Source organism: Balaenoptera borealis, assembly GCF_965194805.1.
Source record: "Balaenoptera borealis genome assembly, chromosome: 1".
Taxonomy (NCBI): Eukaryota; Metazoa; Chordata; class Mammalia; order Artiodactyla; family Balaenopteridae; genus Balaenoptera; species Balaenoptera borealis.
This window is the reverse complement of record NC_138860.1, coordinates 18,960,597-18,974,418: the sequence shown is the minus strand read 5'-3', so window position 1 is coordinate 18,974,418 and position 13,822 is coordinate 18,960,597. Positions and strand designations below refer to the sequence as shown.

The 13,822-nt window shown below is 37.3% G+C and overlaps 2 protein-coding genes across 3 annotated transcripts in view; one reads left to right on the top strand and one right to left on the bottom strand.

Annotated features, from left to right (window-relative positions):
* Positions 1-3,107, top strand: part of RAB3GAP2 (RAB3 GTPase activating non-catalytic protein subunit 2) — a 91,487-nt gene extending 88,380 nt beyond the window's left edge. For both annotated transcript variants that reach the window (XM_082394178.1, XM_082394179.1), the window contains one exon: positions 96-3,107. In XM_082394178.1, the coding sequence (XP_082250304.1) occupies positions 96-251 (156 nt within the window). In that variant the 3' untranslated portion in view covers positions 252-3,107. The remainder of the gene's footprint in view (positions 1-95) is intronic.
* A 252-nt stretch (positions 3,108-3,359) lies between these two features.
* IARS2 (isoleucyl-tRNA synthetase 2, mitochondrial) overlaps positions 3,360-13,822 on the bottom strand; it is a 77,786-nt gene continuing 67,323 nt past the window's right edge. The window contains exons 15-23 of the mRNA XM_082394300.1: positions 13,212-13,320; positions 12,148-12,250; positions 10,959-11,084; positions 10,206-10,337; positions 9,284-9,390; positions 7,898-8,043; positions 7,009-7,199; positions 5,083-5,227; positions 3,360-3,880 (exon numbers count right to left, since the gene is read on the bottom strand). Of these exons, the coding sequence (XP_082250426.1) occupies positions 3,738-3,880; positions 5,083-5,227; positions 7,009-7,199; positions 7,898-8,043; positions 9,284-9,390; positions 10,206-10,337; positions 10,959-11,084; positions 12,148-12,250; positions 13,212-13,320 (1,202 nt within the window). The 3' untranslated portion in view covers positions 3,360-3,737. The remainder of the gene's footprint in view (positions 3,881-5,082; positions 5,228-7,008; positions 7,200-7,897; positions 8,044-9,283; positions 9,391-10,205; positions 10,338-10,958; positions 11,085-12,147; positions 12,251-13,211; positions 13,321-13,822) is intronic.

Below are 13,822 nucleotides of genomic sequence, written 5' to 3'. Positions count from 1 at the left end.
TTTACTGGGAAATTACTCTCTGGCTAACTCTTAAGTTCAAGTAAGGTGATTCAGTTGTATGTAACTGACGGGTTATTTTTGTGTCCCATTTGCAGAACCCCCAGGATCTTCAAAACACAGAAGTGCCAATTGCAACAACAGCTAAGCTAGTAAATAAAGTAATTGAGCTTTTACCAGAAAACCACGGGCAGTACAGTTTAGCCTTACACCTCACGGAAGCTGTGGAAGCCATAGCTATTCCTCCTTTATGACACTTATCTACTGTAAACAGTCTAAAATTGTGTGACTATAATATGATTTAGTGCATGGTTATTTTACACAGTTAAGATCTGGAATTTTATGGAGGGAATATGGTTTTTTTCCTTTTGTAAAATAAATAAAAATACATTATTACTTTTAAAAAGTGCGGTCTTGGCTAAATTCCCCTCCTTTGGTTAATACTGATGATAAAATATGAGCAAGTATCAATTATACTATTAATTCCTCTTGCAGATGTTTTACTGTTTATTTTTAATTCAAGCACTTAAGTAGCTTTATTGTTAAACTTTGCTATTTAAAATTGGTTATAATTTACAGATTATGTTCTTATTATAACATTCTATATTTCGTACTCAAAACGTTATTGTAATTAAATTTAAACGTGTTCATGTATAGTCCCCATCAGTTAAATGAGAGAAATACACCACTTCCTTTTAACAAATGTCGGGAAAATGCTTTTGTTATCACGCTTGGTCCCGTACTGGGCACTGCCCCCTGGAGATCTGGATGCTGACAGGTTTCTTTCCCAGAGGTTATGCTGTTGCCGTCAGAGGACGATGACCCTGCCTGTGGAGGAATAATGGGTTCAAGATCATATATTCATCAGAATGGACACTAAATAGAACCCTTAACCTGCTGTACTTGCCAAAACAGAATCTAAGATGCAAGCAACACAGCAAAATTAATTAAAATGCAAGTTAAGATTTGCTTTTTGCCAAGATTCAAAGCTGTATCCACATCAGGTAATTGTAAAAATGTATTATCTTGTAAAACTTACGTTTAAAAAAAAGGGGCAAAGATGCTAAAGATCTAAGGTCCAACTTTATTTTTCCTACGAGTGTTTTGCGATGTCTGCTTCCGGGATTTGGTAATGTTACCTGTTCTTAGGAACAATACAGAAAATGCTTAGTGATGATACCACAGCTTCAGCGAACCTACCTCCCCCCACCTGGCTTGAGAGGATGAATACAACTGATTTTGTACCCTGTAGTGCCTAGAGCAGTCCGAGTGCTGAATAATCATTTGGTGATTAAAACCAAATTAACCAAAACTCTGTAAGAAGTGCTTTGAGCTGTACAGTCACACCAAGTACTTATTATGGTAAATCTCTGGAATGTAGCCATACAGTGCGAGTACTGACATGTCCTGGGTCACAGCTGTTATTCATAGCAACTCGCTGTGAGACAGAAGTTTGTTTCTTCACTTCCTTAGGAAGAAGCCAACTCTCGCAATAGTACAGATCTGAGGCGTTGTATCAGGAACATAAAGAAAAAAATCTGATGTTTGAGGATATCCCAATGTAAATTCTTTTTAACTAAGAGATCACATCCAAATAAGAACTGTCTAAAACTTAATAATTACTGTTTGATTTGTCGATAAAATCTTGAAAGATTAATTTTTCAGATGTCTTGAGGACGTGGGGTGAGGGCCTTGTATGTCTGATTGAGGCACACGCTGCGACAGAAACACTGAAAACGACCTCGGGCTGGTCTAGCCTCTCAGCCTCCGCTGGGATCTCTGCTGCCCCATCCAGACACATTTATATGATTTCTCGTAAACGTGTCTAGCTTTATATAGTCACTTGTGTGTATTCTGAAAGATTAGTTCTTTCTGTGACTTTTCTAAATACTCTGAAAGTAGTTATGAATCTTGGAGGCTGGTCAAAGAAACTTGGAATTACAGGCATTTTTAAAGATTAAATCAGTCACTTTGATTCCATTATCACTTTTGGGGGACAGGGTACCTAATAAGCATTTTAGATAATAAAACTGGCTGAACTTATTCTAGTAGGACATGTAATCAAATTTGGGGATTGCTGAGCGTGTTAATCAGCTGAAATGTGGCTCCGAGAACCGTAACAAGTCATTGAGTCTAGTTAGATTTGTAATCCTAAACTTTGCCGTTCAAAGAATTTAAAAATTGAATTCTCAGTTGTATGGTTAAAAAGAGCAGTTAAATATTTTACTACTTCATTAAGGGCTTTTAAAATAAATCTGATAGAGGAAAGGAAAATAAATACCTGTGTATGCATTGTGTAACCACGAAGAGCCACAAATAACTATACAGAATGGACGGTTTCTGAAACAGGTTATGTTGCACATACTGCAGTTATTGGTGGGAAACCGATAACCAGTGAGTAGTGTTTTCTTAGATCTACTTCCACCCCCCCCCCCATACACCTTTCCTCATGAACATTAAATAGGCATTTTGTACCTTGTTAAATTCTGTTGTATAATGCAAAGGAAAACAAAAGCGTTCAAATAATCATAAATTCTACATTACAGGTTGTATTTAGATGTAGAACTAGAAGAGACAGGATAAATGCAGATGAAGAGGAATATAGCACACCAGGCTTCTAAATGGTTCATGCTTTTGCAAAAAGAAAAATGAGGTATGGAGAAAAGTGTTTCACCTTTGTTATAAAAATTAAACTAAGGTCAAAGTAAACACTGTTCAATTTAAATTGCTTTCTTTAAAAAAAAATTGATTACAATTTAAAATCACAGAAAACTCAGATTTAATAACACTAAGCATGCATGGAATAATAAGTTCACTTAGCAGTTGCTGTGGTTCATTTCACTTATAAGAGACAAATAGTTTTAAAGTACTCAATAGCAACAGTGCAGGCCCTCTCTCACCCTGACAGGAATGGATTTGCTATATTTCTGCTAAACAGAATTAACCATCCTTGGAAAGATTTTAATCCAGTACTGAATTGTTTATAAAATGCCCTATTATCTACTGTAATGTATTGTAAGTAGTCAAATTCTGTATATACTGCTATTTTCTGTGTCTGTTCATTGTAATGAACTTTTATGTGTATTAGTGAAATAAATTTTCAGCTTTCATGTTGTTTCCTTAACATCTATAAATGTAAGTATTAAGATACTTTCCGCTCTTACAGGAGAATAACAAACTTGGTGATGTCTTCCCTTCTGAGGCAACCCAAAAACTAGCTGTTCTGAAAAGGCCGGTGCGTGCTGTTAAGGCGGAGTGAAATTACTCTTGTCATCTCTTACGCGAGACACCCCTCTGCCATTCCCCTTCAAAACCACAGGTTTTTACTGGATATTCACAACTTTTGCACCACCATCAGTCAGTAATTTCCCAGGTGCCTTTATTTTTAGACATTATAGAACTTAAATACTGAGTCCAGAAGATTGATAAAATATAAAACATTTTCGGCTGAGCCACATTTGTAGGCGAGCATTTTCAGTGTCTGTGTTCTGAGGAAGTCCATTATGGATCCATCTGCATAGGTATATTTTTCCATGTGTATATATACACATTATTTTTTATTATTTAGTTGCAGAAAAAACTTGTAGCTGTAACTCTGACTCTCATCCTCTACCATTTACTCTTCCACTCATTACCTAAATCTTGGGTTTCTTTCCAATGCTGTGAACAATCCACCTAAACCCCCAGGCAGTCCCGTCAGGAAGTTCTTGCTCAGAAAGCCCTCAACACACAGTGAGGTATTACTTCCCTCTCACAACTTCTGCGCATCGCGGACAGAGTGTGTCTGATGACTCAGCAGTGTACTTCCAACAGCGAGGGCATTTTTCCTTGGTAGTTGGCATGACAATTACTTTATATGAAGACTCTTCACGAATATCACCACCTATGAAAGAAAAACACGTGAGGAGTATTTCTGATAGGCCGCTGAACTTGTACAACTCTCTATTTTTTAATTGGTTGGCAGGTGCTTTTTCAAAGCTTCCTCCTTCCTGCCTTGGAAAATACTGCTTCATTTGCACATTTGTACATAAACAGCCAAGACCGTGGGGCTCATACAACCTGACTGACTGGGGAGAGACGAGGAATCTGAGACCCTGAGAGGCTGATTTTTCCACAGGTCACTGAGTTCTGCATCTACTCAGGCAGAGCAGGCCTTCTAGCTCTTCATCTGGGTACAGTTGTGATAAATTACACTGCCTCTCCAGCTACATACTGGATTAAGAATTTTAAAAAGAGCCAAATTAGACTGACAGTGGCAGTGTCCCCACATTAAACTTCTTGGTTTGGACAAAAGGAAACAAAAACTTCTACACAATGAATAGACCTCAGACTGGTAATGTACAGTAAAGGAAGTAAATTATTTTCTAGTCATCGCATAGAGAATGTAGATCAACATTTTGACAAGCACATTAAGCGAGAATCTACTACATGGTCAATGCTGCCAGGCCTCAGATTTCAGCTGATGCCTCCCACCTGCTGCTGGCACCTAAAAGCTATTATGAAAAACACAGACAGCATCACTTTTCCCAAAATATCTGCATGTTTTTCTCTGTTAACATTACTCGGCCTCCTTTCCATCAACGAGAATGAATTAAGTTGACAAAATCCCCTATCAAACAAATAACTAACTACAAAATGCTTATGAGATATCAATGTGGGAATGAGTTCAATAAAACTTCTTCCTTGATTCTTCATTAACAGTGGCTACATAATACTTTAATTTGAGGTGAGCACAGTAAGAAATTTTAGACTCAACAGTGGAGAAGGGTAGCAGGGCTGGGCAGGACTAAGTATCAAAGGACAGGGGCACAAAAGTCAACCGAAGTACGGCAGACTGACTTCACAGGCAGTGACAGTGACTTATTCCCTCTCCTCCCCCTACCCCTGTGTTCTCAAGATCGGCAGGTGCGGCACTTTGAGAGCTAGTTTAGAAACCTGGCCACTGTTGACACTGCTTCCATAGAAAACTGTAGTCCAAGTGTATATGTGCCTTTAGAATACAAGTAGTCCAGTGCAAAGCTGAAGATGACCTATAATTATCATTCAGTTCCCCAGACAGCAGTGTTACTGTCACCTCCTTCTTACCTTCTAGGTTGATTAGAAATGTCCCTTTAAGCTCAGTTACATCTGCAGCTACTGCTCGTGGTTCCTGAGAGAGCAGAGTTGTCTGGGACGCCATCATTAATTCATTCAGCTGAGAGGTGCTGGAAGTCTCCTCAGCCTGTAGCATCTGGGCACGAGCATTTGCAAGTTACTATCTATCTAAATTAAGCTGTTAACCATAAACAGGTTATAAAAAGAGATGCTGCAAGTTCTTGTGTTTGGTGAGGAACCCTTTGGGACCATTACCTCCTGAGCTAATACTATTAACTAAATCAATTCTTACTAGTATAAAAGGTTATAACTAAAAACTTCTAATCAATAGTATTGACTGAGAATACACTGTAAGCCAGGCACGTCACTTTGCTAGATGCTAAATGTCCATGCAGTATTTGTGATGATCACAAAACAGCTACAGTGTTTTTTATCCCCATTTTACAAGTGAGGAAGCTTGCTCAGAGAGGTTAACTTGCCAGGCGTTCCCGACCAGTAAAATGGTGCAGCTGCAGTTCCAGCCCAGGTCTGTCCACCTCAGAGCCCATACTTCTTCCCTGTATCATGCTTCCTACAGTAGGAGAGGGGTTAAGATACTATCTAAACAAGGATCTGCTTTTAGCAGTGTAGACCAATGGTGGCAATCTGAATAATGCACAGAGCTCTTCTGAAGCACACAATCTGGATATCTGATAAGCACTCTTACATTTTCTGTTGTAATTTCCATCTTCAAAACGAGTGTGTGAGCTAAGTAATACAAAATTCCTTAAGGAAAAAAAAATCAGCTCATGAGAAAAGAGGAGATTCAGAGATTAATTTGGTTTTAACAAATTCATACAGTTAGTAATTGATAGATCCAGGACTCCATTAGACAGCTAGTTAGTGTAATTCCTAAGGAAAATACATTCACATTTTTGAAAATCCCAAAGTATTTTTTTTCCAATATAAATGATCCAAACAAGCTGTGTTGTTTTCAGCTTATTACTCAGAACTAATGAAGTCAAAGGAAACAGGACATGTAGGGGAAAAGCCCAAGTACTAGGCTGTGTGGCTCCAGCCAGGTCACAGCTTCAATGGGGCTCAGTTTCCTGGCTCATAAAATGGAGTCATCAGCTTCCCAACTTGTAAATTTTAAAATGTGAACATCTTATCAAAATTCTGTTATCTGATCAACAATCTTATACCTACTAGCAATTTCAAGCCTCAAATCTCAATCAATTTAATTATATTATTAAAAATTTAAATTGAAGTTCCAACCAAATGAGATGGTCATTTTTTAGTAAATTATGATACCAGTAAAACTTTTTTAAAAAACATATTCACTACCAGTTTTCTTCTCAAACGTTAAAGCTAGAGAAAAATCTTGAGTCTATGTTAAGCTGTAAGTCAGGCTGCCCAATCAACCCCTAAGAATCCCAAGAAGAAACTTCTGATGGCCCTTTTGAAAATTAAAAAATAGGATGAATGCTTTGAGATCACATGATAATTTGCTGGAGCAAATGAATTTTCTCCAGATCTCATGAGAAAAAGATAAAAAATATTTTTTTGGATTTGTTCTGAATCTGGTCCAGATGGACAAAATTCTGAAAGCTCCCGGTTTTTGGGTATTCTGATACGACTGCCACATTGTCTAATTAGCCCTGAGGGCTTACATTTCAAATAGAACTTTATTACACCTTCCCATCCCAACCTATAAAAAATAAGTAGCAACAGTACCTGTTTCATAAGAGAAGAAAAAGGAAGCACAGAGAAGTCGGAAACAAAGAACCAGTGATTAATACTAGGATTGGAAGACAGAAATCCTAATTTATAAATTTTTAAACATATATTATTTACACTGAGATTTTTTAAAACTAAATTTCACGTGAAGCTGTAATGGCATGAACACCATTTCAAAAGGAACAAATTGCTGCTTACTTCTATTATCTCAAAAAGCAGCCCCGGCTCGATCACAACGACGACCTCGTACTCGGCGGCGTTTCTGCCAGGGATGCTTCCGAGAAACGAGTCTCTCATCGCACACGCGCTCTCCACTGCTTCCTCCAGCCCCGGCTTCTTCCAGACAGAACTGGTTCTAATCCAGCCAGTACGAAAAACACTCTTGGGGTCTTAAAAAAAAAAAAAAAAAAAGGTAACCAATTTACATGTATTTTAAAGTGTATATAAAGCTCAAACCATTATTTACTATGCATGGAAAATAAGAATTGTTATCTATGACAGTTAGCACGGAGCCATCCTAAAATGCTTACCAAACATTTACATCAACATGTGGAAATGTAAACAAAGGATAAAGACATACAGTGAGATCTCAAAGGATGCCTAGAAGAAAAGAAAATAGAAAGAAATACCCCAATATTACAGTAGTTGTCTCTGGGTTATAAGTAAGATCATGAGTGACTTTTGTCCTCTTTCTAAAATTCTACAGTTCCTAATTTTCTGTAAGCTGAATACAACCAGACAGAAAAAACTATTATAAAAATATTCACTAACAGGCACTATACTTTGTTTTAGTAAAAGCCTAAAATATATTTCTGACATTTATAAAGGTATTTAAGAAAAGTGATTTCTCAGTATAATCAAGCTGCTAATACATTTCAGAAAGCATTTTATGGTGGCATGAAGACCACGCTGAAATTCATCCTTCTCCACACACAGGTGCAGAAACTACTAAATGATCGAGATGCACCATGCCACAAAACAGTCACTGTAGATGAATAAGTGCCTCTTATGGGAAGTAGATAAAATGAGAAGCTGCACCCTCAGCCAGGGTCTTTCTCATTCAGAGAACAAATCAAGTATTTCTTACCTTTGAGGTAAGGTATGTACTGGAATACCTCTTCAGCCAAGTGAGGAAGAATGGGAGCAAAAGAACGAACCATTACATCCAAAATTTCGGCTAATGCAGTCTGACAAGAGCGTCGTTTGGGATCATCTGCATTTTCACAATAAAGCCTGTTCAAGAAAAACTTATTGAGCGGTTGGCAACACTTTGTACACGATGACTGCCAAGATGGGATCTGCCTCAGGCTGGGTTCATTCTGACAGTGCCTAAGCCTATGGCTCCAACGTCTTCTAATTAAAGGATAAAATATTCCATCATACAACTTTTTTGATAACATCTTCTATGCCTTCCAAGTGTGCCCACCTCCTCAAAAACTCTCATACCTATGCTATGTCCAGTTCTGTTTTTCTGATTGATAATAGCTAGAATCTAGACAACTGTGTTAAAGGAAAATTAATAAGTGAGTTGATGGTATTTAAAATGTGACTCCCCACGCCTGTGACCCTATCGGTGTGTCAAGGGAAGGGCTGGGAGTTACAGTCCCAGGGGACGGTCCCTGAGGTGCTGACAGATTGGGGCTGACACCTCACACTGGCTCAGTTACTGTCACACACAAGAGTCACACCATAGGGCATCCCTGGTGGCGCAGTGGTTGAGAATCCGCCTGCCAATGCAGGGGACACGGGTTCGAGCCCTGGTCTGGGAAGATCCCACATGCCGCGGAGCAACTAGGCCCGTGAGCCACAACTACTGAGCCTGTGCTCCGCAACGAGAGGCCGCGATAGTGAGAGGCCCGTGCGCCGCGATGAAGAGTGGCCCCCGCTCACCGCAACTAGAGAAAGCCCTCGCACAGAAACGAAGACCCAACACACACCCCAAAAAAAAAAAAAAGTCACACCGTGTCGCCTGCATTCTGGAGCAAAACATGAAGACAGCACCAAGCCTGTCTCTAAAAGGGCATCGCTGATGTTATACAATGTCATTATATTAATAACTGCCTGAATACTTCTCTCTGAGAAATACCCCCCTCAAGATCAGCAAACTCCTGAGAACAAGCACCGTGTTCACTACCTCACATTCACAGCTAGTACTTACTGAGCACTGACTCTGTCAAACACAGCATTCAGCACATTACTTATATTGTATCTTTTCATTTCCACATTCTGAGACAGGTATTATCATCACCATTTTACAGATTAAAAAACTGAGATCATAGGATAAGTTGCCTCAGCTCATAAAGCTAGTAAGTGACAGGATGAAACTTCCTAATCAGACTTGACTCAAGAACCCAACTTCTTAATAATGGTACAGGGCAGCCCCTCTTGCTTGCCTCTGCTTTCCAACATTTGCCAAGCAGAGTAGACGTTCAAGCAGTGTTTGTTGAGTATTTCAATATTCAGTCATACCTACCTATCTTTGATTACGCTGAAATAAAAGTTGGAGAGTTCTCTGGTATAAAATGCTCGTAATAGCCGAACAACTTTTCCAAAGTCATATTGCTTATATGAATCGGTAATCTAGGGAACAAAGCCAAAATAAATTTGGAAGCTGGGATAAGCAAATAAAAATGCAAGTCATCATGAGAAAGGATGTTCCTTTTCAAAATATGTTTCAAAGGCAGACAAATACAAAACAGGCAAAACTCAAGAGCACTTAAGGATCTTTAAAATGTAATTTCTGGATATGAAAGTCACTATCCTCAGAAAACACTGAGTAGTCTACCCTGAAAACTACAAAAGAACACACATCAAATGAAAAGATCACGTTTTAAATGATGAAGCCACACTATTTTAAAACAGCAAAGAGTTTAAGTTACCAATGTTCCTTCATTTATGCCTGAAAAGTAAAACTGGGCAAAAATCTGCATGTACGACTGTTACGGGTATGTGGAAGCAATTCCAATTTTTGAGAAAACACAAAATATTTGTGTTTATATATGAGAGGATATCTTATAAGACATAGGAATCATTTCAGTTATTTCTATACTTTTGAGATGTATATTTCTATACTTCTACAGTTAAATAAAGTACAACTCTATTTTATTCCTTCCTATTAAAGAAATACATGGAACTGATTTCAAGAGAAAAATGTGGTCTGAGGGGAGGCCTAGGCCTACTGCTGCCACCAGGTACTCCTCTAGTCTTTTGAGAGACCAGGAGAGAAATCATAAGACTTCATACCTAATCAACCTAGGACCATGTGGAATTTATCAAGTATAACTTTTTTTAGTGCTTTTAGATACTATTTCTAACAAGGTTTGTTCCACTCGTGTACAACCCAAATTTCAACATACAACTGTGCTATTTCCAAAAGCTTATGAATGCACACTTACCTTGTTTGCTAAATCCTGCAGTAAGTGTAGCATATACTGGTCTATGACATACATATTGTTAACAGGGATAGAATCTGTTTCTGGGTTGAAACCAGCCACATTTCCCAAAAGAAAGCGGAGTGTATTCCTAAGCTATAAATATTGAGGAAAAAAATATACAGTCAAAAAATATGTGAGTCCTTCAATTATTACTGAAAAATTATTTTCTTTCTCTATAATTTTTATCCAACTCATGTTACTTTCTTAATGGGATACTTTATATCATTCCTATAATAAGACTACAAATGCAGAAAACAAACTCTCATTTCAAAAGCTCAGTTGCAGAAACAACCACTGTACTTTATACATAAAAACTGAATTTTCATTATATTTCTTTAAAATCTAAGGGCAAATCACCTTTCAGTGGCCCAAGTTTGTTCATCTGTGTCAGTAAGAATGTTGCGTAGGTAAAAATAAATGGAATAAATGTGCACAGTCATTGAGCACATAAAGAGTATACAAAATTAGTATAATTTCATATTATATTAAAATAAAATATAAAAAGACAGTGTATAAAATTATCAGCATTACTACTTATATTTTTAAACAAATAAATTAGCACAGGATATTTTTAAAAGCTCATAACATGTGGAGAACTCATTTTCACTCAGCTGTGAAGTGCCAACAAAAATGTGCCTCATTTTTTTTTTAACAACGACTCAGTAAACTTTTCATTCGGGAATAGTACATAATAGAAAGAGTAGTGACTCTGACCTTGCTAATATCATCTCTGGCAGCATTCAGTACAGATGGACTAATTATCACTTCCGTGAAGACGTTGGACTCAGCGACCCACCAGCGAAGGACATCAGCACCATAGGGAGGCTCTTTGCTTTGATCCTTTTCATTGAGGGAAAAATACATATAAACATATAAATGACTTTCGATTACAATTTGGTGAACAGAGGCTTTAGATAAGACTCCTATTCAGAAACGTTTGAGCAAAATGCAAGCACAAATATACCTGTACTGTAATGAAACAAGGGCTGACAATCTCAGAGATCAGGCTGAATCTAAAACAACAACAAAACTGGAAGAAGGGAGAGTTCAGCCTACAGTCTCATTCAGTGGCTTCCTGTCATGTCCGTAAACAGCCACGACAGCAGGTGGACAGAGTACTGCCCCGGATGCGTCTGTGATGGGGGAGCCGGCCGGGGGAGGGGAAGGATTGCTTTTCCCTCTCAATATTCCCAAGCTACTCCGACAAAGAGAATTGATTACTGGACACTAGAAAGGCAGTAAAAAGCCAAGGGAGTAAAATAACAGAGAAGGGATTTCTTTTCTGAAAGCAACTCCAAAATAAACCAAAGTATCAGCAACCCCAGATTGATGTTCATTAATGACCTGCTTTAAAGTGTATCATTTCCAAGAATATAATAATAAAACATTCAATCATTCATTCATTCATTTATTTATGGCTGCGCGGCTTGGGGGATCTCAGTTCCCGGACCAGGGATCGAACCTGGGCCCCCATGGGGAAAGCGTCAAGTCCTAACCACGGGGCCTCCAGGGAATTCCCTGAAACATGCATTTAGAAGATGCGATCTAATTTTTTTCCTATACTGTTTCTGTTTAACTGTAAAACTATAGTTTATAAAGTTTTAAAGTTCAGACAATTAAAAGAGGGATAGCATGGCTCAGGACCTAACTGGAGATTCAGACCTGAAATGAGTCAAAAGGGCCACAATCCCAACCCTGCCCTTTTCCAAAAAAGAAAAAAAAATCATGTATCATTTAAGAGTCTAGATTTAAAACATGGTAAAGCATTTGCTATTAGTATAAAAGATAGTTTTGTGAGGTTTTTTTTTTTTTTTTTTTTACATTGAAGTAACTATATTAAGGGTTCTGGCTGCCAACTTAGCCTTAAAACAAAAATAAAATGAATTTTTAGGGAACCACCTACTTGTCCTCCATTGATGACAACATCAGGATCAATGACATTCCCGAGAGACTTGGACATCTTCTCTCCCTTTTCTCCAAGGGTAAATCCATGAACAACCACTGTCCTAAGAAGACAAATTAGCTATTATAATAATGAACACAATGATGATGGTCTTTTTGAAGATGACCCACAGCTTAAAAAGAGTAACTTAGTTTGACATAAAAATCATTTTTCTTGACAAATTATGTATGAAAACTTTTCTTCAAAGTCTGATTCTCAGCTACTTATTTATCCTGATAGTTAAATAGTAAGCTCTCTACTTATACACAAACAAATTTTTATGTTTACATTCACTAAACAGTTATCTCCTGAGCATCTATTATGTACTGATTTTGATCATTAAAACTAACCAGGAAAAAGTATGTCTTAAAAAAAAAATTATCACCACAAAATTATCTTCAAAAGGACAATTTGAGAGAAATACATCTGCTGTTCTATTGACTTTTAAAAGCATGTTATACAAGAAACATAAAACATGCAAATTGTGAGATGGGTTTTCATTGTAAGATAGCAAAAATCTTAAGCTATTTAAGAATGTTTCTGATTAGAACCTCTATTCACATATTTGAATAAGGAAAAGCTATTCTCTGTAGCTAAATAAGAATACCTAATTTAATAAAATTCACTGAAGAAATATTTCCATCCATTAGCCACTTGTGGAAATTACAAATGTAAGGATATCTGACTGAGGCTGTCTTCAGTCAAGCTAGAATATCCTTCTCCACATCCATCCGTGTGGGTTTCTCCACTACTCCAGTCAATGCCGGTTTTACCTCTTCTAGGAATTATGATCTGTATCGGAGTGACAAGGCTTCTCTGTATTGCTGTCTCCGTTTTTGTCTCTATTTTTTTTTTTTTTTTTTACTTCAAACCTATTTCTCTCCTGAGACTGCAGACTGTAAGCTAATTAAGCGCAGTGTTTTATCATATATATATTATTCAGCACAGTGCTTCACACACTGGCGAGTATTCAGTAGAAATACTCAACCGTGTGCTGACTTGTTTAGCTCAGGTGTAATACTTACTTAAAAGGTGATTTATTCCTTGCTGCCACACTTGTTAATAAGGAAGACTGAAACCAACCCCCAAGCTGGTCTTTTCCTTCCAAGTACAAATCTGCTCTTTGGTCAGTACCTCAAAAATAAATATGAAAAAACAGAAATTTAAGTTAATTAAACAGGAAAATGAAAATGAATATTTATCAAGGTATTAAAATATTAAAAGTAATCATGTTACTTATTTCTTGTGTCATGCTATACCCAATGGCTAGGTTGCATTCACGTGGGCTGTTACCCTCACTGCCAATTTATTAATCAAGATAAAGAAAATAAACCTTGGAGTATGATCTCCCAAACCACAGATAACTAAAATATTATCTAAATTAGGGACTGATTCATATTAACTACCAATATCAATATTTCCAGTTAAATCTTTTATGAAAATAAACTATTTTATTAATTCAACAATTATTTGCTGAGTATCTAATAACTTTATATGTTAAGTCATTTAATTCTCATAGTTAACTCTAGAAGGTAGATAATATTATTATCCCCATTTTACTGATGAGGAAAGTGAGACACTGAGAGATTTTATAACTTGCCCAAAGTTATGCAGACAGTAAGCAGTAGACATGGAG